General features: G+C 39.9%; 1 protein-coding gene across 2 annotated transcripts in view; it reads right to left on the reverse strand.

Annotated features, from left to right (window-relative positions):
- Positions 1-24,140, reverse strand: part of NSF (N-ethylmaleimide sensitive factor, vesicle fusing ATPase) — a 158,176-nt gene extending 134,036 nt beyond the window's left edge. Inside the window, exons 1-2 of one of the 2 annotated variants that reach the window (XM_054255956.2) lie at positions 24,087-24,140; positions 12,312-12,394 (exon numbers count right to left, since the gene is read on the reverse strand). Coding sequence is in view for 1 of the 2 variants with exons in the window: in XM_035300241.3 (XP_035156132.2) it covers positions 24,087-24,098 (12 nt within the window). In the remaining variant the exon portion in view is untranslated. The remainder of the gene's footprint in view (positions 1-12,311; positions 12,395-24,086) is intronic. The other variant, XM_035300241.3, reaches the window with a different exon arrangement.
- Positions 24,141-27,160: the final 3,020 nt, after the last annotated feature.

The following is a 27,160-nucleotide window of genomic DNA, read 5'->3' on the forward strand; positions in this document are numbered from 1 at the left end:
AGAAAAATAAAGAGTGTGGCATCTGACCAGAAGAGCTCATTACCAAACAGTTGCCCCTACCTGAACTGTCACCCTTAGGAATCCACTGGTTCTTCCTCTGTGGTGCTCTAGGTATTGGTTTCATCTCTCCCAGAGGAAAGGGAAGGACAGAAAGCACAAACTTGCCCCAGGGCCAGCTCAGCTAACGTGTCAAACTATTCCTTGTTAGAGGATCTTTCCTGAAAAATAACATTTCGGAACTACACTGTTCAGTAACATAATAACTATATGTATTTCACTATTAAAATTAATTAAATTCAGTTCTTCAGTTCCACTAGCCCTACATTTCAAGAGCCATATGCGGCTAGTGGCTATCACTGCAGAAAGTTTCATTGAATAGTGCTGGCCTAGAATACTGCAAGAAAGGCCAGTAGTACTACTCATCTTCAGGCCTAGGGAATCCCTCTGTGCTGCATATTCTCATAGTAATAATTTATGTTGAAATTCTGAAGTCACGTGGGACTAGAAGTGATGGGGCAGAAATAAATGTGTATGTCCTATCATCATCTCCTGAAAAGCATTTAGGGATATCCTTGACATTCTCTATCTCAAACCAATAATTGTTCACATAGATAAATCTCCTGCCTGGCATCCCTTAGAACTTAAAAATTCCTTTACAAGTTTATATTGAAGAGAAAACCAATTCCCATTTTGGTCTTTTTGGGGAGAAAGCATGCAAAGAAAAATATTAAAGGCTGACAACATTCAATGTTGGCAAAGATGCAATGCAGTTTCTACAAAGTGAATGTGACCCAACAAGTGCACCCCTAGGTTTTTAGTCAAAAGAAGTGAAAACATATCCACACAAAGTCTTGCACACAAATGTTCATAGCAGCTGTACTCATAATAGCCTCCAAAATGGAAACAACACGAATGTCTACCAAAAGATGAATGAATGAAGAAATTATGGAGAGCCATACAATTAATTAATGCTACTCAAAAATTAAACAGAAACTAGTCCAGAAACAGTGGCTCATGCCTATAATCCCAACACTTTGGGAGGCTGAGGCAGGAGGATCGCTGGAGCCCAGGAGATCCAGACCATCCTGGGCAACATGGTGAAACCCTGTCTCTACAAAAGATACAGAAATTAGCCAGGCATAATGGCACGTGCTGATAGTCCTACTACTTGGGAGGGTGAGGCAGGGGGATTGATTGAGCCCAGGTGTATGAGGCTGCAGTGATCTATGATCACGCCACTGCCCCCAGTTTAGGTAACAAAGCAAGACGGTCTCTACAAAAAAAAAAAAAAAAAACACACTAAACTGTTAACAGTGGTTACCACCAAGGAGAAAGACAAGAAGATGTTGAGGGAAACACCTTTACTGTTTACAATTCTGAACTGCTGGAACTGTTTGTACAATAAATAAATCTTGTCTCACAAAAATCATTTTAAATATAGAAAACATTTATGTATAATTTGTTCCCTATGCATTATTTTAACAGTGATGAATTAGGAGCAACCAAAAGTCCTGTTTCAAAGTAGTAGTTCCGTAAGCTACAACAAACCCACAATGGATTATATACGATATGGCCATCAAAATCCTCATAACACACTAAGGTAGGGCTTATATCACAGAATTACATATAGAAATTTTACTTTACAGCATTTATTATTATTTTGAGACAAGGTCTGGCTCTATCACCCAGGCTGGAGTGCAGTGGTGGCATCTCAGCTTACTGTAACCACCTCCCAGGCTCAGGCCATCCTCCCACCTCAGTCTCCCGAGCAGCTGAGGCTGCAGGTGAGCCTCACCATGCCAGGCTAATTTTTGTGTTTTTTTGTAGAGACAGGATTTCATCAGGTTGTCCAGGCTGGTCCTGAACTCCTGACCTCAAGTGACAGGCCTGCCTCAGCCTCCGAAAGTGCTAGGACTGCAAGCGTGAGCCACCGTCCCCAGCCTACAGCACTATTTTTAAAAAGCAAAAGCAAACGAACTAAATGGAAACACAGCAAAATGTGAAAAACAACTGTGACTGGATAATGAAACTATGGGTGATTTCCAGCTTTCCACACTGATTTTAAATCTCATATATGAAGTTCTCTGGTTCTATTTCTGCATTGATTGCTCTACTTCATTAACCATTTGTCTGTTTTCTGTACTAGTACCATATTGTTTTAATTACCATATATGGCATATTTTGATGCCTAGTTTTGTCAGATTCAAATACCAAAAAATTAATTTTTTTTTTTTTTTTGAGACGGAGTTTCGCTGTTGTTACCCAGACTGGAGTACAATGGCACGATCTAGGCTCACCGCAACCTCCGCCTTCTGGATTCAAGCAATTCTCCTGCCTCAGCCTCCCGAGTAGCTGGGACTACAGGCACGCACCATCATGCCCAGCTAATTTTTGTATTTTTAGTAGAGACGGGGTTTCACCTTGTTGACCAGGATGGTCTTATTCTCTTGACCTTGTGATCCACCCGCCTCAGTCTCCCAAAGTGCTGGGATTAGAGGCGTGAGCCACTGCACCCAGTCAAAAAATTAATATTCTTAACTTCACAGAAGCATCTTAGGACATGCATCTCGAATGTTTAAAGAGGCAGAAGGCTCCCTCCCCTGTTGGTTTTTCTTTTTTTGAGATGGAGTCTTGCTCTGTCACCCAGATTGGAGTGAGTGCAGTGGCTCGATCTTGACTCACTGCAACCTCTACCTCCTGGATTTAAGGAATTCTCCTGTCTCAGCCTCCTGAGCATCTAGGATTACAGGCACCTGCCACCATGCCTGGCTAATTTTTGTATTTTTAGTTTGTAGTTTATGTTTTTAGTTTCACCATGCTGGCTAGGCTGGTCTTGAATTCCTGACCTCAAGTGATCTGCCTGCCTCAGCCTCCCAAAGTGCTGGGATTACAGGCATGAGCCACTGCACCCTGCTATCCTAACGCTTAGATCCCATCCTGCCCAATCTTTGCTCTCTTGCATCTTGGCACACTGCCCATAAGCCTCTCATGGGTCACTTAAAAAGCAAAAATCTCATAATTCTACTTTCTTTTAATTCTACTCTTTAATTATTTTAACTCATTTCAAACTAGCACCCTTTTCTCTCTTCTCTTTATTACCAAATCTCTCAAGTCTCCCTTCTTTGCCTTCCATATTCTCATCCTATGGCTATCTTCAATCATTCTTTGAAATCCTTTCCAGCAGCCACTTTACTGTAATTGCTATCTTCAAAATCACCAATAACTAACTGCCAAATTCAAGGGTACCTCCTTCTCTGCAGCATTCACTTTTTCATTTGTTTCTCTTGCTGTCTTCCTCATCTGTTAATACCATCATTATCCTTTCAAGTCATTAAATTCAAGAGTCCAGGGTCATTCTTCCCTCCATTGCCAATCCCCAGAATGCACACATAAACAATCAAGGGTCTAACTCTACTGCACTATCACTTGGATGTGACCCCTCCCTTCCAGCCTCACAACCATAACCTAGTTCAGCCATATCATCTCTCCTAAGAAACTACAATAGTATAATTGATGTCCCTGGTTCTAAGTTTTGTTCTCCTCCAATTCAGCCTTTTCTCTGCCACCAGACATGACCTGAAACCAAAAATACGATTCCTAAGTAATAAAGCCCAAACTCCTTAGCATGCCACTCACAGCCTCCTAATGCAGCAAGATCCATCTTTAACTTATTTTTCTGCATCATCTACCTCAATACCCCACCCAGACCCCATGTACTTCACATTCCAAACTCCATTCCTTCACGCACACTATTCCTTTTGCCTGAGTTCCCTATCTCAAACCCCTTCCCACCTGTGAAAATCTTTCCCACCTTGCAAAGCCACGTTTATGAAACTCCCTGGTTCCTAGTGAGATTGAATATCTCCTTTATTTGTGCTTCTTCAGCAGTCAGTACTACTTATTACAAGCTGCCTTACACTAGACTTATTTAAGTACCATGTCTTCCTCACAAGATTCTAAGATCTGATTCTCCTGCACTACTCAGGGAATATACAATAACTGTTAAATGAGTTATGTCATTTTTGAGACATATTTCATATAACATATAATTAGGCCATATGCAGTGGCTCACACCTGTAATGCTAGCAGTTTGGGAGGCCAACATGGGTGGATCACCTGAGGTCAGGGGTTCAAGACCAGCCTGGCCAACATGGCGATACCCTGTCTAAAAAAAATACAAAAATCAGCCAGGCATGGTGGTGCATGCCTGTAATCCCAGCTACTCAGGAGGCTGAGGCAGGAGAATTGTTTGAACCTAGGAGTTGCAGGCTGCAGTGAGCTGAGATCATGCCACTGCACTCCAGTCTGGGCAACATAGTGAGACTCTGTCTCCGCCCACCAAAAAAAAATCACTTAAAGTGTATACTTGGGTGGTTTTTGGTTTTTAGAGGGTTTTGAGAGACAGGGATGTGCTCTGTCGCTCAGGCTGGAGCACAGTGGCACAATCATAGTCACTGTAACCTCAAATTCATAGGTTCAAGTGATCTTCCCACCTCAGCCTCCCAAGTAGTTAGGACTCCAGACACACACCACCATATCCAGATAATTTTTTAAAAAATTGTTTTGTAGAGACAAGGTCTTGCTGCATTGCCCAGGCTGGCCTTGAACTCCTGGCCTCAATCAATCTTCCTACCTTGGTCTCCCAAAGTGGGATTATAGGCATGAGCCACTGCCCCCAGCCTTTGAGTGGTTTTTAGTATATTCACTATCTTGCATAACCATAACCACTATCTAATTCCAGAACAATCCCATCACCCCAAAAAGAAACTCTGTATCTACTAGCAGTTAGTCTCAATTCATCCCTTCTTTCATTCCTTCTCAACCACTCACTAATCTACTTTCTATCTCTATGAATTTGCTTATTGTGGACATTTCATGCAAATAGAATCATATAATCTGTCAACTTTGTGACTGGATTTTCACTTAGCATGATGTTTTCAAGGTTCCTGCTGTAGCATGTAACAGTATTTCATTTTTTTTGAGACGGAATGTCACTCTGTCACCACGGCTTAAGTGCAATTGCTCGATCTCGGCTCACTGCAGCCTTTGCCTCCCAGGTTCAACCTATTCTTCTGCCTCAACCTCCTGAGTAGCTGAGACTACAGGCATGTGCTACCATGCCCAGCTAATTTTTGTATTTTTAGTAGAGATAGGGTTTCACCATATTGGCATGATGATCTCAATCTCCTGACCTCATGATCCACTGGCCTCAGCCTCCCAAAGTGCTGGAATTAGAGGCATGAGCCACCATGCCCAGCCAGTATTTCATTCTTTGTATTTATTTATTTATTTTGAGACTGGGTCTCTCTATGTTGCCCAGGCTAGCTATCATCCATCCATCCATCTATCTATCTATCTATCTATCTGAGACTGGGTCTATGTTGCCCAGGCTGGTCTTGAACTCCTGGCCTCAAGCAATCTTCCCATCAAGGCCTCCTAAAGCAATGGGATTATAGTTGGGAGCTACTCCACCTGGCTTCATTCCTTTTTATGGCTGGATAAGATTTCACTGTATGGATATACCCATTTTGTTTATCATTTTATCAGCTGATGAACATTTGGGTTGCTTCCACTTTTTGGCTACTATGAATAATGCTACATGTTAATGTATGTACAAGTTAATCTATGAACATATGTTTTCAATTATCTTGGGTCTATCTATACCCAGGAGAATTGCTGGGTCATTCTATATTTAGTTTTTTGAGGAGCTATAAAATGTTTACACAGTAGCTGCATCATTTTACATTCCCATCAGCAATGAGGGCTCCAATTTCTCTACTTCCTTACCAAAACTTGTTACTGTCTTAAAAAAAAAAAAAAAAGTATGGTCATCCTAGAGGGTGTAGTGTTCTCTCTCGTCATGGTTTTGATTTGTAATTCCCCACGGACTATGATGTTGAGCATCCCGTCATGTGCTTATAGGTCATTTGTACATCTTCTTTGGAGAAATGTGTTCACATGCTTTAAAATTGTCTTACCTTTGTTTAGTTGAAAGGGTTCCTTGCATATTCTGGATATAAACAATATATATAGAATATGTATACTTAACAGAGATATAATTTGCAAATATTTTCCCCTATTCTGTGAGTTGTTTTCATTCTATCATGTCCTTTGATGCATGAAAGTTTTTGACTTTAATGAAGTCCAGTTTATCTACTTTTTCCTTTGACTGCTTGTGCTTTTGTGGTATATCTTTAAAAATCACCATCGCCATTTAATCCAAGTTCATATGGATTTTCACCCATGTTTCACCCAAACCTAAAAACTTAACAGGTTTAGGTCTTTGATCCATTCTGAGTCAATTTTTATATGTGGTATGAGGTAGGGATCCAAATTCATTTTTTTACATGTAGATATTGTTGCCCCAACAACATTTGTTGAAAAGATTATTCTTTCCCCAGTTAATGATCTTGGAACCCTGGCCAAAATCAACTGACCAGAAATGTATGGGTTTATTTCTGAATTCTAAATTGTATTCCATTGATTTATATGACTCTCCTTATGCCAGTGACATGCCATCTTGTTTGCTGTAGTTTTGTAGTAAGTTTTGAAATTAGGAAGTATGAGTCCTATAATTTTGTTATTTTCCAAGATTATTGTGGCAAATACGGCTCTGCAATTCCGTAAGAATTGTAAGATCAGGTTGTCCATTCCTGGGGAAAGAGCTGAACTGTAAAAGGGATTGCCTTAAATTTGTAGATAAATCTAGACAGCACTGCTGTCTTAACAATATTAAGTCTTCCAAGCCATGAACACAGACATCTTTCATTTTATTTAGATCTCTAATTTCTTTCAACATGTTTTCTGTGTTTTAGAGTAAAAGTCTTACACTTCTTTGGTTAACTTTATTCATAAGTATTTTATTCCTTCTGATGGTATTACAAATAGAATTTTTTATATTTCATTTTCAGAGTATCCATAATATACAGAAATGCAACTGATTTTTAGATAATAATCTTGTATCTGGCAACTTTGCTGAACTTATTTATTAGCTCCTGTATGTTTTTGGTAAATTCTTTAGGATTTTTTACATGTAAGATCATGTCATCTGTAAATAGTTTTATTTCTTTCTGATATAAATGCCTTTTCTTTTTTTTTTTTTTTTTTTTTTTTTTTGCTTAACTGTCCCACCTAGAACCACCAACAGAGTGTTGAATAGGAGTGGTCAGAGCATCTTTGTCTTGTTCCTGATCTTAAGGGGGAAAGCTTTTAGTCTTCAACCATTAAGTATGATGTTAGCTGTGAGTTTTTCTGTTAGTTGGATTTTGTTAAACTGAATTTTGACAGTGCCAACTCAAAAGGTTGCTCTGAGAATCTAATAAGAAAAGATCTGTGAAAGTGTTTTCAAAACTGTAAAATACTATCTAATTTCAAGATCTTCTTATTCAGTGACCTGGTACTCTTACTCTGAAAAGTTTCAGAGTACTGTTGTTAAATGAATCAAAATGCTTCTGAAGTGTTTTAAATTCCCAACATTCTGACGTGTTTTTAATTCCCAACATTCTGACAAAGCTTTTGCACATAGGTTGTTTAGAAAGGGAAAGTAAAAGGGAAAAATCTTTGGAGAAGGAATCAGAACAAAGATCCAAGGCCTAGAGCCCCTCCCCTGTTCCAACAAGGGAATGCCAGCCCAGTAAGATGCAGAATGTTCAGGAAAGCAGAAAGGAGAAATGCAAAAATGGGCAAGAGGTAGCATGGTACAGAGGAACAAACATGGGATTTAATGGAAAAAGACAACTAAGATTCCAGTTGTTTAGAAACAACTGAAGAAAATAGTGAGGCTGGGTATGGTGCCTTAAACCTATAATCTCAACACTTTGGGAGGCCAAGGAGGGAGAATCACTTGAGGCCAGGAGTTCATGCCCAGCCTGGGCAACATAGTGAGACCCAAACTCTACAAAAAGATAGAGAGAGAGAGAGAGAGAGAGAGAAAAGAAAATTAGCCTGGCTTGGTGGCACAAACCAGTAGTCCTAGTGATTCAGGAGCTGAGATGAGAGGTATGAGCCCAGAAGGTCAAGGCTACAGTGAGCCTTGATCATGCCAATGCACTTAAGCCTGGGTGACAAAGTGATATCCTACCTCAAAGAAAAAAGAAAAGAAAAAAGAAACAGTGAGACACCCGAGACTATTAGAAGGTCTCGTAAACTGAACATCTTCAATGCTGCATGATCTACTGACTTACATGCAGAAGGCCACACTATACTTATCTAAACGTTGATGCTACTTTGGTCAGTATAACACAGCATGTTAATAATTTATAATGTGTCCTTAACATTGAGAGTTTTCTCATTTAATAAATTCAACTTACTAATAAACACAATAAAATAGTATTTACATATCTTACTATTTAGAAATAACTGAGTAGAAATAATATTTACAAATAACTGAATCAAAAATTGGCTGTTGGAAAGCAAAAAGAAATAACTCGCTGACTTTTTTTCCATAGAACAAATATTTAATAAATATCTATAATGTCCCAGGCACTGTGCTAGGTGGAAATGCTCAAATTAACAAAGCAATGAATACTTCTTATATTTTTGAACACTGAACAGGAATAAAATATGTGTAAAATATAGGTAATACATAAAACATCAGAAACCTACTACCCAGTTTAAGAACATTATTTAAGTAAAGTTTACACTGAAGAAAAACATAAAAACAGAAAAGTGCATACATTGAATGTGTTTGGCTCAATGAATTTCTACAAACTGAACACACCCAGGGTAACCAACACTAAAAGGACATTACCAGCATCCCATACTGCCCGCTCCTAGTCACTATCCCTCTACTCTCAACCACAGATACTCACTATCTTAATTTCTGTCATCAGAGATAGAAATCATGAATAGAAATATATTCACTCCTCCTACCCCCAGGAGTGCAAATGCTGGGTCATGGGCATCATGCCCTTGCTCAGTTTTAGGGAATTCTGCGAGTTTTCCAAAGAGGTTGTACTCATGCATTTTCATCAGTTCCAGCTGCTGCATATCCTCACCACCACTTAGAATTGTCATGACAGGCTAGGTGTGGAGGCTCAAGGCTGTAATACCAGCACTTTCAGAGGCCGAGGTGGGTGGATCACTTGAGGTCAGGAATTCGAGACCAGCCTGGCCAACATGGCAAAACCCCATCTCTACTCAAATATGAAAATTAGCTGGGCACCGTGGCAGGTGCCCGTAATCTCAGCTACTCGGGAGGCTGAGGCAGAGGCTGCAGTGAGTCGGGATTGTGCCACTACACTCCAGCCTACATGAAAGAGCAAGACTCTGTCTCAAAAAAAAAAAAAAGACAAAACAAAACCCAGAATTGTCATGACAATGTATTCTTAATTTAACTTTCTGGTGGGTATGTAGTAATGTCTCCCTGAGCTTTTAACTTGTATTTCTCTGATGACTAATGAGGTTGAGCATTTAACATACGTTACAGATACATTCTTTGTGAAATGCCTGTTTGAATTATTTGTTCGTTTTCCTACTGGCTTTCTGTCCTTTCTCTTTATTCTTGATTTGTAGTTCTTTACATATTTCAGATACAAGTCCCTGATAAACATATGTAATTCAAATATTTTCTCTCACTCTCTTCTTTCTCTCTCAATGGTGTCTACTATGGAGTGAAATGTGCACCCCTCCCCCACAGCCCCCCACCAAAATTCATCAGTTGAGGCACTTCCCCAACCCCAACTATTTTGAAGATAGGGACTTTAGGAGAGAATTAAGGTTAAATGAAGTCATAAGCATAGGGCCCTAATCTGACAGGACTGTGGCCTTGTAAGAAGAGGGAGAGAGGGAGAGAGGGAAGCGGGGGAGGAAGGGGGGGAGGGAGGGGGAGAGAGAGGGAGGGAGGTAGGGGTAGGAAGGAAGGGGGAGATATTTTGCTGTCTCTCTGCCACACAGACACACCACAAGAAGGCTGTGTGTAAGCCAGTAAGACAGTGCTCACCAAAACCCAGTCATACTAGCACCCTGGTCTCAAACTTCCAGTTTCTAGAACTGTGAGAAAACAAATTTCTCTTGTTTAAGCCACCAAGTCCATAGTATTGCGTTATGACAGCCTGAGAAGACAGTGTCTTTTGATGAAATCCAATTAATCGAATTTTTCCTTTGTATTTAGTGCTTTTTGTATTCTGTTTAAGAAGTCTTCACCTGTCTCCAATTTTTCTGTCATTAATTTCTAACTTGCCTCCATTGTGGTCAGATATTATACAGAAATCTACACCTTGGATGTGGTGTTCAATACTCAATTATAAATATTGTTAAAAATATTAAGTCTTCTAAATTAATGCAGTGCAAAAGTATTTTCTGTGCTGTCCAGTACAGCAGTCATTGGCCACATGTCACTAGCAAGCACTTGAAAAGCAGCTACTGCAACCAAGAAACTGAATTTTTAATTTAATTTTACTTTAATTTACTGCTGTAATTGTTTTATCTTTTTAATTTATCAATTACTGAGAGAGTTTTGAACCTCCCCACCATGGTAGATTTGTCTATATCATCTTATAATTTTGTCATCTTGTCCTTTGTATATTGAGGCAATTATTAGGTTCATACAAGTTTGGAATTGTTTTAACCTTTATGGATAAATAAACCTTTTCTCATTGTTGAGGGATCTATCTCTAGTTACTGTTTTTGTGTGAAAGCTCATATTGTCTGAGGCTAACATAGTTTATCCCCCTTTTAGTCAGAATTTTCCTGATAGACTTTTCCCATCCTTTTGCTTTCTGTCTTTCTACATTCATATGTATTGGCTATCTCTCTTGAAAATTATAGCTGAAAAAAATGAATAAATAAAAATTAAAAAAAGAAAATTATAGCTGAATTTTGTGTTGTTTTAGTAAGTCTGCTTGCTTATTATTATTATTGTTTTGAGATGGAGTCTCACTCTGTTCCCCAGGCTGGAATGCAGTGGCATGATCTTGGCTCACTGCAACCTCCACCTCCTGGGTTCAAGTGATTCTCCTGCTTCAGCCTCCCAAGTAGCTGGCATTACAGGTGTACACTACCACACCCCGCTAATTTTTGTATTTCACCATGTTGGCCAGGCTAGTCTCAAACTCCTGATCTCAGATGATCCACCCACCTCAGCCTCTTAAAGTGCTGGGATTTACAGGTGTGAGCCACTGCACCCAGCCTGCTTGCTTTTAAATAATCCAATATGACATTCTTTGTCTGAATGAAGCATTCAGTCTACATATATTTGATTTGATTTCTATATTTTATTTTCACTTCATCTTTATCTGACCTTTTGTTTTTCACTTCTTTCTTGCCTTTTAAAAATTATTTTTCTGCTATAAATTATTCCTATTTCTATTATTTTAGTAGTCACTCTGAAAATACTAATGCACATACCTATCAAAATATCTTCAACAATTTTTAAGGAACTAATTTGGAAAGCTCAAAATACTAAGTGAATGCTTCTCAACTTCAACATATGTCAGAATCACCTGGAGAATTTATTGAAAGAGAATGCTAAGCCCTATCCCCATGGTTTCTAAATTAGTCAACCTGAGGTGGGAACTGAGAATTTGCTTTTCTAACAAGTTCTCAGAACCCACTATCAGAATCATTGTACTAAGAGAAATAAACTTCATAAAAACACGAACACTGACGGTTTCATTTCATTACCTTCTACAAAAGAAGAGATGTGTGGAAATGAGATTTCAATAACACTCTTGGCCCATCTCATCATTTAACATTATTAAGTTAATTCGGCGATTGATAAGTACTAAATTTATTGAAAGGCTATGTATAGAAAAGTTATCAGACTCAATATCTGCAGGTGAAGAAAAAGTACTGGAGTGCCGGAGCTGTTTAAAGCTAGCTCTATAATACTAATGATTTAAATAATAGAATAAACAACATTATTTAAAGTATTCAGTAGCTTGGCAGAGAATATAATATCAATATACAAACTACAGACGTTGTCAGAAGTGATTTACTAAGATGTTCAGAAACAAATGTCTCGTTCAATCATTCAAGAATCATAATATCCCCATGCCAGGCTCTATTCTCAGCAATGGGAACTGTCTGCTACCATCTCACAAAATTCTATCATTATTTTTCTCTAGGAGAAAAACAGGATAATTAAATTAAAAGATTTAACACAGAGGTTCACTGGAAGACTTAGAATTAGTGATAATTGCTAGTTTCATTGCTTATCAAACCACCTACAAAAATGTGCATTTATCAGCACATAACACTAAAAACACTTTATGATTTTTTTAAAACCCAACAATGAAGGCCTAAAAGTCTTTATCATGTGGTGATTTTAAAAAGAAATAAACCTTGCATTTCAAAGATGACTTATTTCTTACCTGAAATAAACAATTTTTCCTTTTCCTCCTCCACCAAAGATCTATATGGCTAGTGCAAATCCATCAGACTTTAGCACTTCATTCTGAATTTAGCAAAAGACCAAAATACCTTGCATTACTCATAAACAGCTGATGCTAATTTATTTGGTTTCAAATCTATAGAGCACAAGTTGTGAGAAATTAACTTTCAGCTTAAAGTCAAAGAAAAGGAGGAGATCAGGTTCTTAAAGTTATTCAGCTGAATTTTACTGAAGTGCTCTTTGTGTCTGCCCTTATAAAATATAAGAAGAAAAATGTAGGTCAAAATCAATAGTGGTAGGTTAAATTTTTATTTTTATTTATTATTTTAGAAACAGTCTCACTCTGTTGCTCAGGCTGAAGTGCAGTGGCACAATCTTACTTCACTGCAACCTCCACCTCTTGGATTCAAGCTGATTCTTGTGCCTCAGCCTCCCTAGTAGCTGGGATTACAGGCCTGTGCTACCACGCCAGCTGATTTTTGTATTTTTAGTAGAGATGAGGTTTCACCATGTTGTCCATGCTGGCCTTGAACTCCTGGCTTCAGGTGGTGCCACCTCAGCCTCCCAAAGTATCCCTTTTTTTTTTTTTTTTTTAAAGAGATAGCATTGCAAATCAGTAGAGGAGAAAGATGGACTCAATAACTTATATTGAGACAACTGGTTATACATATGGAAAAGATAAAAATTAGTTCATAATTTGTACCAAACACAAAAATAAATTCCTGATGAATTAATCACCAAAATGTGCAAAGCAAAATTTAAAAACTTTTATAAGAAAATGATTTCAGAGTGGGGAAAGATTTCTTGAAAAACACATAAAAGCACAAATAATCAAGGTAAAAAAATGATAATTATAACTATAAAATTTAAACCTAAAACTCTATAAACAACACGAAAAGACCATCACTGTCTGGGAGAAGCTATTTACAACAAAGGATTAGAATCCAAAGCATACCCGTCCCCCCAAAAAAGGGAAAATTCTATCCATCAATAAAAATACAAAGCCCAACAGAAAAAATGAGCAAATATAAAAAGGTAATTCACAGAAGGGGAAATCCCAACGACCAATTTGAAAATGCTTAATCTCACTAGTAATGAGGAAAGATAAAAATTTGTTCATAATTTACACCAAAACATGCAAACTTAAACAATACTTTTACAACTATATTATAAAAATTAAAATGTCAGCCATATTAAGTGTTGGTGAGGATATAAATAACAGGTACTTATATACTGTTGATGAGAGTATAAGCTGGCGTAACTAGGTGAAGATGAGTACGACTTATCACCCAGCAATTCTACCTCTGGACATATATGCCAACTCTTACATACATACACATGGAGATATATACGGTCATGTGTTGCTTAATGACAGGGATATATTCTGAGAAACGTGTCACTAGGTGATTTCATCAATATGTGAATATCAGAGTGTACTTACACAAACCTAGATGGTATAGCCTATTGCTCCTAGACTACAAACTTGTACAGCATGTTACAGCATCAAATGCTGTAGGCAACTGTATCATAATGGTAAGTAATTATGTATTGAAACATATGTAAGGTAGAGTACATATATGGCATTATAATCTTATGGGATAACCTTTCTATCTGCAGTCCATCACTGACCAAAATATCGTTAATGTTGGAATGGCACCTAACTAAAATAATATACACTCCAGGAAAAATAAAAGTGGAAACTGTCTAAATGTCCTTTAATAAGAAAACAGATAATTGTGGTATAGTCACAAAATAGAATACTACAGAGTAGCTAATCAGAATTAATTGGTTCACTATATATCAACAGAACTAAATTTCAAAACTATTTTAAGTGAGAAATGCAGGCTGCAGAAGGAAAGATGTAGCATAAAACCATTATATACATTTTAAAGACACACAAGGCAATATATTGTTTATGAGCATAAACATACATAGATATAGACAGAATCTATACCAACTTCAGGACAGTGGTTATTTCTGGGAAAGGCCAGTGGACTCAGCCAGGTGTGGTGGGTCCCACCCATAACCACAGCTACTCAGGAGGCTGAGGTGGGAGGATCAGTTGAGGCCAGGAGTTGACACTAGCCTGAGCAACACAGCAAGACCCTATCTCTAAAAAAAATTTTAAAAACTTAGCCAGGTGTGGCAGCACACTTCTGCTAGTCCAAGCTACTCCGGAGGCTGACGCAGGAAGACTGCTCGAGCCCAGGAGTATGAAGCTGGGGTGAACTACGACTGAGCCACTGCACTCCAGCCCGGGCCACCGAGTGAGACTAACTCTCTAAAAAAAATTAAAAATAAAATAAAAAGGAAGCAATACAAAGGAGATCCAACTGGATCTGTAATGTTCTATTTTTAAAAATATAAATATCTGAAGCAGATATAATATGTTAACATTTCTTAAACCTGAGTGGTAATCACATGAATATATGTTATTCACTGTACTTTTCATCATGTTTGAAATCTCTTAAGGTATGCAAGAGTTAGGCCAGGTGCGGTGACTCACACCTGTAATCCCAGCACTTTGGGAGGCCGAGGCGGGTAGATCACGAGGTCAGGAGATCAAGACCATCTGGCAAACATGGTGAAACCCCATCTCTACTAAAAATATGCAAATTAGCCGGGCATGGTGGCACACGCCTGTAGTCCCAGCTACTCGGGACTTTAGCTGGGACTTTAGCTGAGGCAGGAGCATTGCTTGAACAGAGGAGGCAGCGGGTTGAAGTGAGCCGAGATCACCACCACTACATTCCAGTCTGGGCAACAGAGTAAGACTCTGTCTCAAAAAAAAAGTGTGCATGAATTACACTCATTCAAAACTACAGGGCTTCCAGAAACAGTTACATCTAGACAAGGAATATTTAGTTTTCACTATTAAAAAATATAAGTTGGAAATTAGGAGTTTAAATTACTAGGAAACTGAAATCAGTATAAGGTAGCTCTCAGAGCTCCATTAAGGGTATCAGTACCAAAATGTAAAAGAGTATTTCACTGAGAGATTTTCATTTAAAATACCACAGCCAGAGTATAGATGCTTTAAAAAGCATTACAGCAAGTGCTTAGTGTATTGCCCAATGCAGATATTTGCAAGGGTTCACTTTTATGCCAATTCCAGCATTTTCAATGATAAGGTACTATACATTACCTTATACTTTTGCACAACTTAAATATTTGAAAAAAGAATAACTCAATCCTATACATTAATTCCTCTGGGTTTCAGAAAAAAGCAGCGATCTAATGGTCCTTTAAATAATTATGTTTTGCTTCCTAAAATTCATTGCATTTGAAGATACTTTTAAAAATATCTACCAAAAAGTGATATACAAAACCAGTAACTACTGCATATAAGACTGCAGAAAGTTGATACGCTTTGGACAAACTTTCATTTACGAAATGGACTACCAAACACCTTATAGTATTTGTTTTGATTTGTGGTACTGCACATGAGCGATCCCAATTTACAGCTTGAGTTCCAAAGTTTCATCTGAAAGTTTATTTGGTAGTGACGTCACTCACCCACAAAATGTTATAAATGGCCAGATTTCTAAACAAAGGCTACAAAAGCTTCTGATATTGATATTGATACTGAATATTCTGGCCTGCCCTAGTCAAAACACTGGATTAGATAAATTTTACCTCTGGCATCTTTCCATACCCCTTTCAACTCCTAAGCAAGTTCTCCTATTTCGCATTATCTTCCTCACATCTCTGCAGAACAGATTACCTTGACTAGGTTTAAGGACTTTTGAAGAAAGAGATCCACTGGTTTTATTTGCATTAAAGTATGTATATTTTCAGAAAGCGACTGCTGACTCTCCAGTAAGTGAGATTCCTGGCAATTTTAAAAGATGAGCATACAAAACAGTTCAGGCACTGTGGAAAACTTTTCTCTTTTTCTTTTCCAGTAGTGGGAAGGTAGTGGTATCTTCTGATGACCTAGAAACTATATACTGAGTAACATCACACGTTTTATTCTTCAGCCAATGTCCCAGTTATACTAAATACGGTGCTTCGTTGGTCAGAGAAAGCAGACAAGACATACAAGTTACTAATGCTATCAATAGCAACAATCAGTAACAAAAAAAATTCTTCATTTACATGGCAAATATAAATCCCATTTAAAAGATGATGTCAGAATATCAAAATTAACCAAACCAAAAGTAGTAAGAATTCAAAATAAACTGTCTCCCACAAAAATGAAATATAAAACCCATTAAGAGTATTGCAACAGCCGGGCATGGTGGCTCACACCTGTACTCCCAGCAGTTTGGGAGGCTGAGACAGGTGGATCACTTGAGGTCAGGACTTCGAGATCAGCCTGGCCAACATGGTAAAACCCCATCTCTACTAAAAATAGAAAAATTAGCTGGGTGTGGCAGCCTCTAGGGAGGCTGAGGCTGGAGAATTTCTTGAATCCAGTAGGTGGAGGTTGCAGTGAGCCAAGACTGCACCACTGCACTCCAGCCTGGGCAACAGAGCAAGACTTTGTCTCAAAAAAAAAAAAAAAAAAAAAGAGTACCGCAACAGGCTGGGCACAGTGGCTCATGCCTGTAATCCCAGAACTTTGGAAGGCCAAGGCAGGTGAATCCAAGGTCAGGAGTTCAAGACCAGCCTGACCAACATGGTAAAACCCCGTCTCTACTAAACACAAAAAAATTAGCCAGGAGTGGTGGCATGTGCCTGTAATCCCAGCTACTTGGAAGGCTGAGGCAGAAGAATCACTTGAACCTGGGAGGCAGAGGATGCAGTGAGCCGATATCGTGTCATTGCACTCCAGCCTGGGCAACAAGAGTGAAACTCTGCCTCAAAAAAAAGAATATTGCAACAAAAAAAGCTTTTGATAAAATTCAACATCCCTTTCATGATAAAAACTCAACAAACTAGACATAGAAGAAATACATCTCAATATAATGAAGTTTATATACAACAAACCCAGAGATAACATCATACTGAATGAGGAAAAGTTGAAATCTTTCTTCTAAAAGCTGGAATGAGGCAGGGATGCCCACTTTCACCACTCCTATTCACCACAGTACTAGAAATCCTAGCCAGAACAATCAGACAAGAGAAAGAAATGAAAGGCATCCAAACTGGACAAGAGAAAGTCAAATTGTCTCTTTGCTGATTATGTATCCATAGGTTCAGAAAACTTTTAAATCAGTAGCATTTCTATATACCAATAATGATCTAGGCAAGAAATTAAGAAGGCAATCCCATTTCAATAGCTACCCCAAAACAAACAAAAAAACCTAGGAATATAGTTAATGAGGTGAAAAATCTCTACAAGGAAAACTACAAAACACTGATGAAAGAAAATAAACAGAAAAAAATCCTATGCTTGTGGGAAAAAAATCAATATAATTAAAATGACCATATTGCCAAAGCAATCTACAGATTCAATGAAATCCCTATCAAAATACCAATGTCATTCTTCACAAAATTAGAAAAAAATCAATCCTAAAATTCATATGAGACCAAAAAAAGGAAAAAGAAAAAAAGTCCAAACAGCCAAACCAAACCTGAGCAGAAAGAACAAAGCTGCAGACATCACATTACCTGACTTCAAGATATATTATAAGTCTATAGTAAACAAAACAGCATGGTATTGGTATAAAAATAGACACAGATCGATGGAACAGAATAGAAAACCCAGAAATAAAACCACATAATTACAGACAACTGATCTTTAACAAAGCTGACAAGAACTCATACTGGGGAAAGGACACCATCTTCAATAAATGATGCTGGGAAAATTGCATGACCTCATGCAGAAGTGTGAAACTGGACCCCTATCTCTCACCATAAACAAAAATCAACTCAAAGTAGAGTGTAGACTTTAAGACCCAAAACTATAAAAATAATATAAGAAAATCTAGGGAAAACACTCCTGGACACTGGTGTAAACAAAGAGTTCAACGATGAAGACTTCAAAAGCACAGGCAACAAAAAGAAAACTAAAATGGGACTTAAGTAAACTAAAAAGCTTCTGCATAGCAGAAGAAATAATCAACAGAATAAAGAGAAAACCTGTTGAATGGGAGAAAATATCTGCAAAGTTTTCATCCAACAGGGGACTGATATCCAGAATATACAAGGAATTCAAACAACTCAAAAGGAAAATGATAAATAATCCCATTAAAAAAGAAGACATACAATGGCCAATGGGTACATGAAAAAATGTTCCACATCACTATCAGAAAAATGCAAATCAAAACCACAGTGAGATATCATCTTACCCAGTCAGAATGGCTATTATTAAAAAGACAAAAAATAACAGATGTTGGTGAGGATGCAGAGAAAAGGGAACTCTCATGTACACTGTCCCTGGGAACATAAACTAGTACAACCACTAAGGAACACTGTATGGAGATTTCTCAAAGCTAAAAATAGAATTACCTTCAATCCAGCAATCCTACTGCTGGGTTATCTATACAAAGGAAAAGAAGTCAATGTATCAAAAGGATAGCTGCACTGCATGTTTATTGCAGTACTATCACAATGGCAAAAATATGGAATCGACCACCTAAATGTCCATCCATGGGTGAACGGATAAAGCAGATGTGATACATGTACACAATGGAATACTATTCAGCCTTAAAAAAATGAAATCATATCATTTGCAGCAATGTGGATGGAACTGGAGGTCATTCTCTTAAGTGAAATAAGCCAGGCACAAAAAGACAAATATTGCATGTTTTCACTTACATGTGGGAGCTACAAAATTTGAACACATGGAGGTAGATAGTGGAAAAACAGATGACAGAGACTGGGAGGTGGAGGCTGAAGAGAAATGGGTTAAAAGGTAAAAAGATCCAGTGAGGTAAGAGGAATAAGTTCAATGTTCGATAGCTAAGTAGGATGACTATACTTAATATATTGTACTCATGGACCCTGACTTGATCACTACACATTATACACATGTAAAAATTTTTTCATGTACTCCAAAATATACATAAATTTTAAAAAAGTATTGCAACAAGGTGAACTGTTTGCAAAACATCACTAAGTAGTTACTAGAAAATAAAGGCTATCAGAAGAAATGATAGACAATCAGATAGGCCAAAGTTGTTCAGATTTCCAAAAGGTAGACGATAGTTTCTGAACATTATTATGTCCAAAAAGTTCTAGATGATGGGGTAAATCTAGTCTTCATTAAGCCCTTGCAACTAAGTTGGTGAACTAGGTAACAGTACCAAGACTGATCAGAATTCAAATCTTGACTCTGCTTTTTGCTGGCTATGTGAACCTGGCAAGTTACTAAATCAATCCCTCTCCCCGCTCTGGAAAACAAAAAGATAGTACTGCCTACTTTGTAGGGTTGTTTTGTTGGGATTAAATGAGCTACATTTGTACTTAAGCAATAGTACCCAAGTGTATCAAGTACCAGTCTAGAGGTGGGTCACTGGCAGCATGCTTAAAGGTTATTTCTGACCCTGTCTTATTCTATCCTTTACCAATAACTCAAATGTAGAAACAGAAGTCATGATTAAACCTACAGAATTAACAAAACTGGAAGAGACAGCTACTATGTTTCCTAACACGAAAGAATTAAGAATCCAGATTACCTCAACAAATAGCAGACATGCCCTGACCTAAAAAATGAATTGTAGAAGGATAAGATCTTGGTTTAGGTTCAATAAAACTGCTCTAAACCTATAATGGAGCTAGGGAGCTGATTTTAAAAGAACATGAGTTTTCATTGACTACAAGCTCAGTATGAGCCAACAATGTGATTTACTGTAGGGAAAAAAAGCTAATACAATTTTATCTGTTATGAATAATGGTAATGTCCATCTCAAGAGAGTAATAGCTCAAGTACATTCTTCTCTGATCACTGTGTTCCACTCTCGGCACATTTTAGAAGAAAGGGTTTGGAATATGAAATATGCTAGGAATTGAGGGATGTTTGACTTGCAAATCAGAAAATCTGAGGAGCTATGTAACCTGTCTTCAAGTAAATGATTAGCTTGAGTAGCTATCACATGGAAAAAGAATTGTATTTAGTTCCATATTGCTTTAAACAGCAGAAACAGTAACTATGTGTAAAAGTTACATGGAACTCCAGATAAAAAGACCTAACACAGCTGTATGACATTATGGACAAGCTTTAGCTTAATATACCATCTATCACCAGAGTGTTCAGAGATTGATTCATTTTCAACAAAAATATATCCAGTACGTAGGTCCCAGAAGGTACACAAAGTGCAGTTGATAATGAGTAAATAACTTGTATGTTCTCTGCTTTTCACTGAGATGAAGTGGTAGAAGCAAATAATAACAGACACTCAAAGTAACCAAAAGATAAATCTCTAAGGAGAGGAATACAGTTCTTCAAGCGTATATAACAAAGGATCCTGACTTATAATGTGGGGTGAGAATAGGCCTCCCTTGAGAAGCTGAGTGATGTCTGAGTAGGAGGTAAATGGTTGGGGAAAGAAGATTACAAAGTAAGGAAATGCCACATGCAAAGACCTTGTGGTAAGAGGTTCAAGGAATTGAAAGGCTTATTTACCATGTAAGAGTAGAGAGAGTAAGAGAGTGGAGAAAAGCAGGAGCAGAACAACAAAGAGCCTTGAAGGCCTCGTTAAGGATTTGGTCTTCCCCCAAAAGAAAGGGGATGCTGTCGAGGAGGGGTTTAAGTACAAATGGGCAAGGGAAGGAACAATCAATGTCGAGAATGAATTGGAGTGGGGCGGTATGCTCTAAGAAGACTACTTGGGAGGCCGGACACCATGGCTCACATCTGTAATCTCAGCACTTTGGGAGGGTGAGGCTGGTGAATCATCTGAGGTCAGGAGTTCAGGACCAGCCTAGCCTACATGGTGAAAAATACTCTACTAAAAATATAAAAATTAGCTGGGCATGGTGGTAGGCACCTGTAATTCCAGCTACTCAGGAGGCTGAGAGAGAAGAATGGCTTGAACCTAGGAGGTGGAGGCTGCAGTGAGCTGAGATGGCACCATTGCACCCCAGCCTGGGTGACGAGCAAAACTCCGTCTCAAAAAATAAAGAAGACTACTTGGGAGCTTCCTGCAGTAGTCCAGACCAGAGATGATGGTAGTTTGGGAAAAGTAGGTAAAAATGAAGATGTAGAAAGCTGGACAGACTGGAGATTTTTAGGTTAAAATGACAGAACCCATGTGACCAGTCCAGCTAGTCCAATGGTGATTTGGATCTAGTTTAAAGCAATGATTCCCCCAAGCCAGAGTCTTTGGCCCTAATTAAATACATTTATAGGGGGTAGGAGCAGAACTCTGAAAACTTTTACCTGAAGGTAGGGCAGAGGACATGCTAAAAGAAGAGTACAAAGGGTGACCCACCCTCTCCCTCCCCCAGATTCCCAGCTTATATAACTGGATGGATGATGGTATCATTTAGTGAGCTATTCCTATCTCACTGGATAGATGCAGATGATCCCTGACTTACAATGGTTTGACTTAACATGGTTTTTCAACTTTATAATCGGGCGAAGGTGATGGGTTTTTGAGGACCTACACAACCATTCTGCTTTTCACTATCAGCACAGCAATAAATGACATGAGGTATCCAACATTTTATAATATAGGTTTATGTAAGATGATTTTGCCCAAGTGTAGGCTAATGTAAGTGTTCTGGGCATGTGTAAAGAAAGTAGGATAGGCTAAGCTACGATATTAGGTAAATCAGGTGTAGTAAATGCATTTTCACCTTCTGATACTTTCAGCGTACAGTGGGTTTATTGGAAGGTAGCTCCATCGTTAAGTCGAGGAGCATCTGCACAACTTAGGTGGGCTAAGATCCTGAGTTCAGGGTTGGACAAGCTGAGTTTCAGGGGCTTTGATTTTATTTTTGTTTATTATTATCATTATTATTTTGAGACAGAGTCTCGCTCTGTCACCCAGGCTGGAGTGCAGTGGCGCGATCTTGGCTCACTGAAACCTTCACCGCCCTGGTTCAAGCAATGCCCCTGCCTCAGCCTCCCTAGTGGCTGGGATTACAGGCACATGCCACCACGCCCAGCTAATTTTTTTGTACTTTTAGTAGAGATGGGGTTTCACCATGTTGGCCAGACTGGTCTCGGACTTCTGACCTCAGGTGATCCACCCACCTCGGCCTCTAAAGTGCTGGGATTACAGGTGTGAGCCACTGCACCCAGTCCAGGGGGCTGGATTTTAAATAGGCAGTTGGACGTATTAACCTGGAACTTAAAGGGCATATCTGGACTGGGGGTAAAATATTGAGAATCACTAGCATATAGACAATTGTAGCTATGGGCTTAGAAGAAATTGAGCAGAAAATTGAGAGAAGATGGCCTTTGAGGAAATACCAGCAATGGATAACAAAGTAGAGGAGGGTGAGTCTGCAAAAGAGAGGTCAGAGTCAAACCAGGAGTGAGGCATCCCAGAAGACATGGGAAGAGTGCTTTCTGTCAAGGAGACCATGGTCAGCAACGTCAAACGCTGCTGAGACATCAAGTAAGACAAGGATTGAAAATTATCAAGTTGAAGGATAGGCTTCAGTGCGATGATGGGGCAGAAATCAGACTGCAGTAGGTTGAGGGGTGAGTAGGTGGTAAGCAAATGGAAGACAACAGACAACTCTATCAAATTTCCTGCTGTAAAGCGGTAAGGGAAAAGGTGACAGCTGTAGGGGTGGGGGAAGGGTTTGTTTTAAGATAGAGAAGCTTGATTATGTTAAGAAGGAGCAGGTGAATATACAGCTAGAGTCTGAAGTATTGGAAGGATTAGCCTTAAAAGGAGGCTACAGGGGAAAGGAAGCAAAAGAAGCCAAGCTAAATGACCTTTCTTTTAGGTCCCTTCTGACTCTAGGATCTCATGACCTACAAGTTCCTTTAGATAGGGCATTTGCATATACGCATAAATCTACGCAAACTTATTCAAATATTCTGGCATAAACGGATCAGTCAAGCACATCTTTCGCCCCCCAGTGACGCAGTTAATGTCCTCAGTTTTATGACCAGTGTAATCTCTGGGCAGGACTCATGCCTTGACAGCTTTTTAGCTCAAGGCAAACTGCAATACAGCACTCACCAGCTCTATCCCTCCTAGCCAAACCCATCCTACCCAGGAATCCTAAAGGCTAAATGAGGAAGTAAATGTAAAACCCTGAAACTACAGCATATCCTGCTGCATTCGAAGCGACCGTCATTCATAAAAACAAAACGTGACACCCCAAATCCATCCTCGCGCCAAGCTAAAGCCAATTCCTGCCTGACCCGACAGTTGACAGGTCCCCCAATGGCCGGGCTTTAACACTAAAAGTCATTGGCACCCCCTTCCTCTTTCCCAACAACCTTTTATTTGTGAAGAGCCAAACACCAGTTCCTGATTATCTTTCCCACACCCCTCGTCCCGAATGCAGCAGACGTGTTCCCCGCAGTTACTCCGGCGCCCCCTAAAAAGCCCTCGCAATGGGGTGCGGAGAGACCCCCAGAGCCCGTCAGAAGAGGCTTCGGCGACCGCGACCCTGGGGCTGTGTGGAGGACGAGGGAAACAAGCTCCAAGGGATGGGAAGGGAGGATGAAGGGAGGCGCAGCAGACGCGGGTAATGAGGGGGTCATCTCCCCTCGAGGGGGGTGGAGTTGTTGAGGAGGGCTAATCCCCTTCTACCGCTCCCCTGCTCCCCTCAAGCCCTGCCCTGGCCGCTCGCCCCATTGCTAGAATTCACACTCCCTCCCCTGGGGCTGCCCGGACCCCGGAGTGCCCGCGAGCCCGGCGCCCCTGCCTCGAGCCTGGGCTCCCTGACCGGCACTCACCCGGCCCGCCATCTTCGCCAACACGTCCGGCTCGGCGGCTGCAGCCCAGCACTCAGCAGAACCCGCCCCCGCCGCGCGCGCGTCCCCGCCGCCCGCCCTCGCGCAGGCGCGCACGTCCCCGGCCGCGTCCCCGGCGTCCTCGCTCCACAGGGCGCGCGCGGGCTGGGTGGCCGCCGGGGGCGCGCGGGGCGGGCAGAGCGGCGGCGCCATTTTGGCTGGAGCTTCCTGCTTCCTGTCGGCTGCAGGGACAGTTTTCGGCGGGTGACTTTGTTTTCAGCTTGGACATCCGTCCGCCGCGCGGTCGAAGGCCGCTCCCCTGAGTCTCATCCCTCCTGGCCGTTCGCGCCGGAATTTGTCGCAAGGGCTTTGATGTTTCCATTCACTTATCCCTTTGCCAGGTGCTGTTCGCCCCCGAATGACCATTTTGCTCTGTGCTTCCAGACTCACTTAAACGTGGTCTGGCCGGTGAGAGCGCCCGGTGCGGTCCCTGGCTTCCCCCGGAAACGATCAGCTCCGTGGAGTTGGTTCTGGATTCAAATTCTCCATGAATTCAGACTTTTCTTTGTAGGCGTACTTGTTTTCAACCTGGGATTTTCATCGTTGGCAGTTTTATGTGTAACCTGGAAAACTCAATATATTTTTCAGATTTGAAAGTGAATTGTGATTGTTTTTATACATTATTTTATTTTTATTATTAAGTATTTGCCTTTATAAATAAAAGGCAATGAGTATCTTCCACAACTTTTTCCCCAGCTTTATTTCGTTTTAGAAAATATATATGGTAGAATTTGAATAAAATATGCCCTAAATTCAGCTTTGTTGAACCTTGATGTTGCCACCATACCATTTCTCCACTGGAATCTCGGAGTATCTGATTTCGAGCACCCTGGGAGGAGAAAGATTCTGCCAAATGGATTCCCTAGTGCCTTTATTGACCCCACTTAAATTTCTCGCTTCATATTTGCACAAGACAATAGAGAATTATAGGATTTGTTAGCTTTCATTTCTCACAGTTAAATAGAATAAATCGGATTTTTCCCCCAACATGAGGAAAGAAGGGAAATGAGAAGCTGAGCATGCGTAGTGATTTAAATTTGAGAACTATTAAAATCAGAGAGTGATCTGAAGATGAACTAGGGACAGAAGAAAAATTCACGCCAATTTCATTAAGTCTCACACTGAACTTGAGGACCAGGGTGTTTCATTGATCAAATCAGATGTTAGTTAAATCTTGTGTGGATCAGGAAAGGTAGGAAACTAGTGAGTTCTGATCTACTAACTTGCAGAAGCTGTAAAAACAAGTGTTAGAATGGCTTGGGAAATCCAAAGGGTTGGGTTATTTTCTTTGTCCCTATCTGCCCTCACCTGTATAGCTTCATCTCTCTGAGCCCAGTTTCCTTATTTGCTTTTGTTTGTTTTTGAGAAGGAGTCGTGCTCTGTCACCCAGGCTGGAGTACAGTGGTGTGATCTCGGTTCACTGCAACCTCCACCTCCTGGGTTCCAGCAATTCTCCTGCCTCAGCCTCCCAAGTGGCTGGTAGTACAGGCACCTGCCACCACGCCCAGCTAAATTTAGTATTTCTAGTAGAGACAGGGTTTTGCCCTGTTGTCCAGGTTGGTCTCAAACTCCTGACCTCAGATGATCCACTGCCTCGGCCTCCCAAAGTTCTGGGATTACAGAGGTGAGCCACCACACTCTGCCTAGTTTCCTTATTTGTATAATAAGAGGTATAATTAAATAAGCTTAATGGTTGTATTTTTTTTTCTTTTTGACACTTTGAATTTGAACGTAGAATTCAAAGAGATTTTGTCCAAATAATTACCGGATCCAGAATATGACATTGGTTCTCAGTCCAATGATCTGACATTATTTTCAAGGTTGGAAGGTAATGCAAACATGTTTCTCCATGGTTAGTTTGTCATGTTTTACTAGTTAAGTTAGATTGCAAGTCCAAATGTCTTCATTTCTCCAACAAGGAGGAATATTTATCATCTTGGAAGGATATGCCTGCTGCAAAGCTTCCACTGTACCAGCTTACATATGTATCTGCCCATGATAAGAAGCCCTCTGTGCCTTCTCACAAGTAGTAAAAATTAAATAGCATCATTTACACAGCACTGCAGGGCCTGCCAAAGAAATTGTAGGCAAACATAGCTCTTGTCCTTAAGGTCCTTAGCATCCAGCAAGAGGGGAAAGATCCTAAGACACTGCTCCAGATACTACACATGTCTCTGCATCCTGTTTGTGCCTTGCTCTGACATTCAAGGTCATCTTAGAAACAGAGGGGTGCTGATTCTGCATCATGCTCTGAGTAATTGTTGCGGTGATAGTCAGTAAGCAACAAATGTTTTTGCTGCCCCAATATCACTCTGCCCTTTTCCTCCAGTTCATGCAGCCTTGAAAGGACTGTCAGACCAGGTACCCTGCCTCGCCCTGGCCCAGGAGTAAGCAAGAACCCAAGTTCAATCAATCAGATGCTCTCTCTCCTAAGTAATTGCAATCTTAAATACCTTGATAAATAAAGACAGAAATAGCCAGAGCTCATTTACTGCAATGATGACACCCTGAAGAGACCATTCGCTAGTTTTCTAGATCCCTGGAGTTTACCTGCTTTCAGTCATCTGCAAAATCTGATTGTCCCCCTTTGTTTTGATTTCTGGGAGTCATTTTCTCTTCCTAAGAAAAACCTCCCTCAGTTCTTCATCGATCCCTGAAATCCTTTTAACATGCTTTCCTTTTACAGTGAGAAAATTAGAAAGATGGCTAACAGAATGATTTAAATCTATCCTAGAGTGTAAATGACTAACATCATTTTCTAAGGACTGAAGGACTTTGAGTTGGGGGGTAGGAGGTGAGATTAGGGAATGGGGCATAGGGGCAGCAGCAGGGTTTGACCAAGGCCAGTTCTTGCTGAACACAGCCCTCTGTGATCCAGTGTGATGGTTAATTTTGTGTCAACTTGGCTGGGCCATGTTGTTCAGATACTTGATCAAATATTATTCTGGATGTTTCTGTGAGGGTGTTTTTGGGTGAGTTTTACATTTAAATCTGTAGTAAATAAGATTTACTTGAGT

Source organism: Callithrix jacchus, chromosome 5 (genome assembly GCF_049354715.1).
Source record: "Callithrix jacchus isolate 240 chromosome 5, calJac240_pri, whole genome shotgun sequence".
Lineage (NCBI taxonomy): Eukaryota > Metazoa > Chordata > Mammalia > Primates > Cebidae > Callithrix > Callithrix jacchus.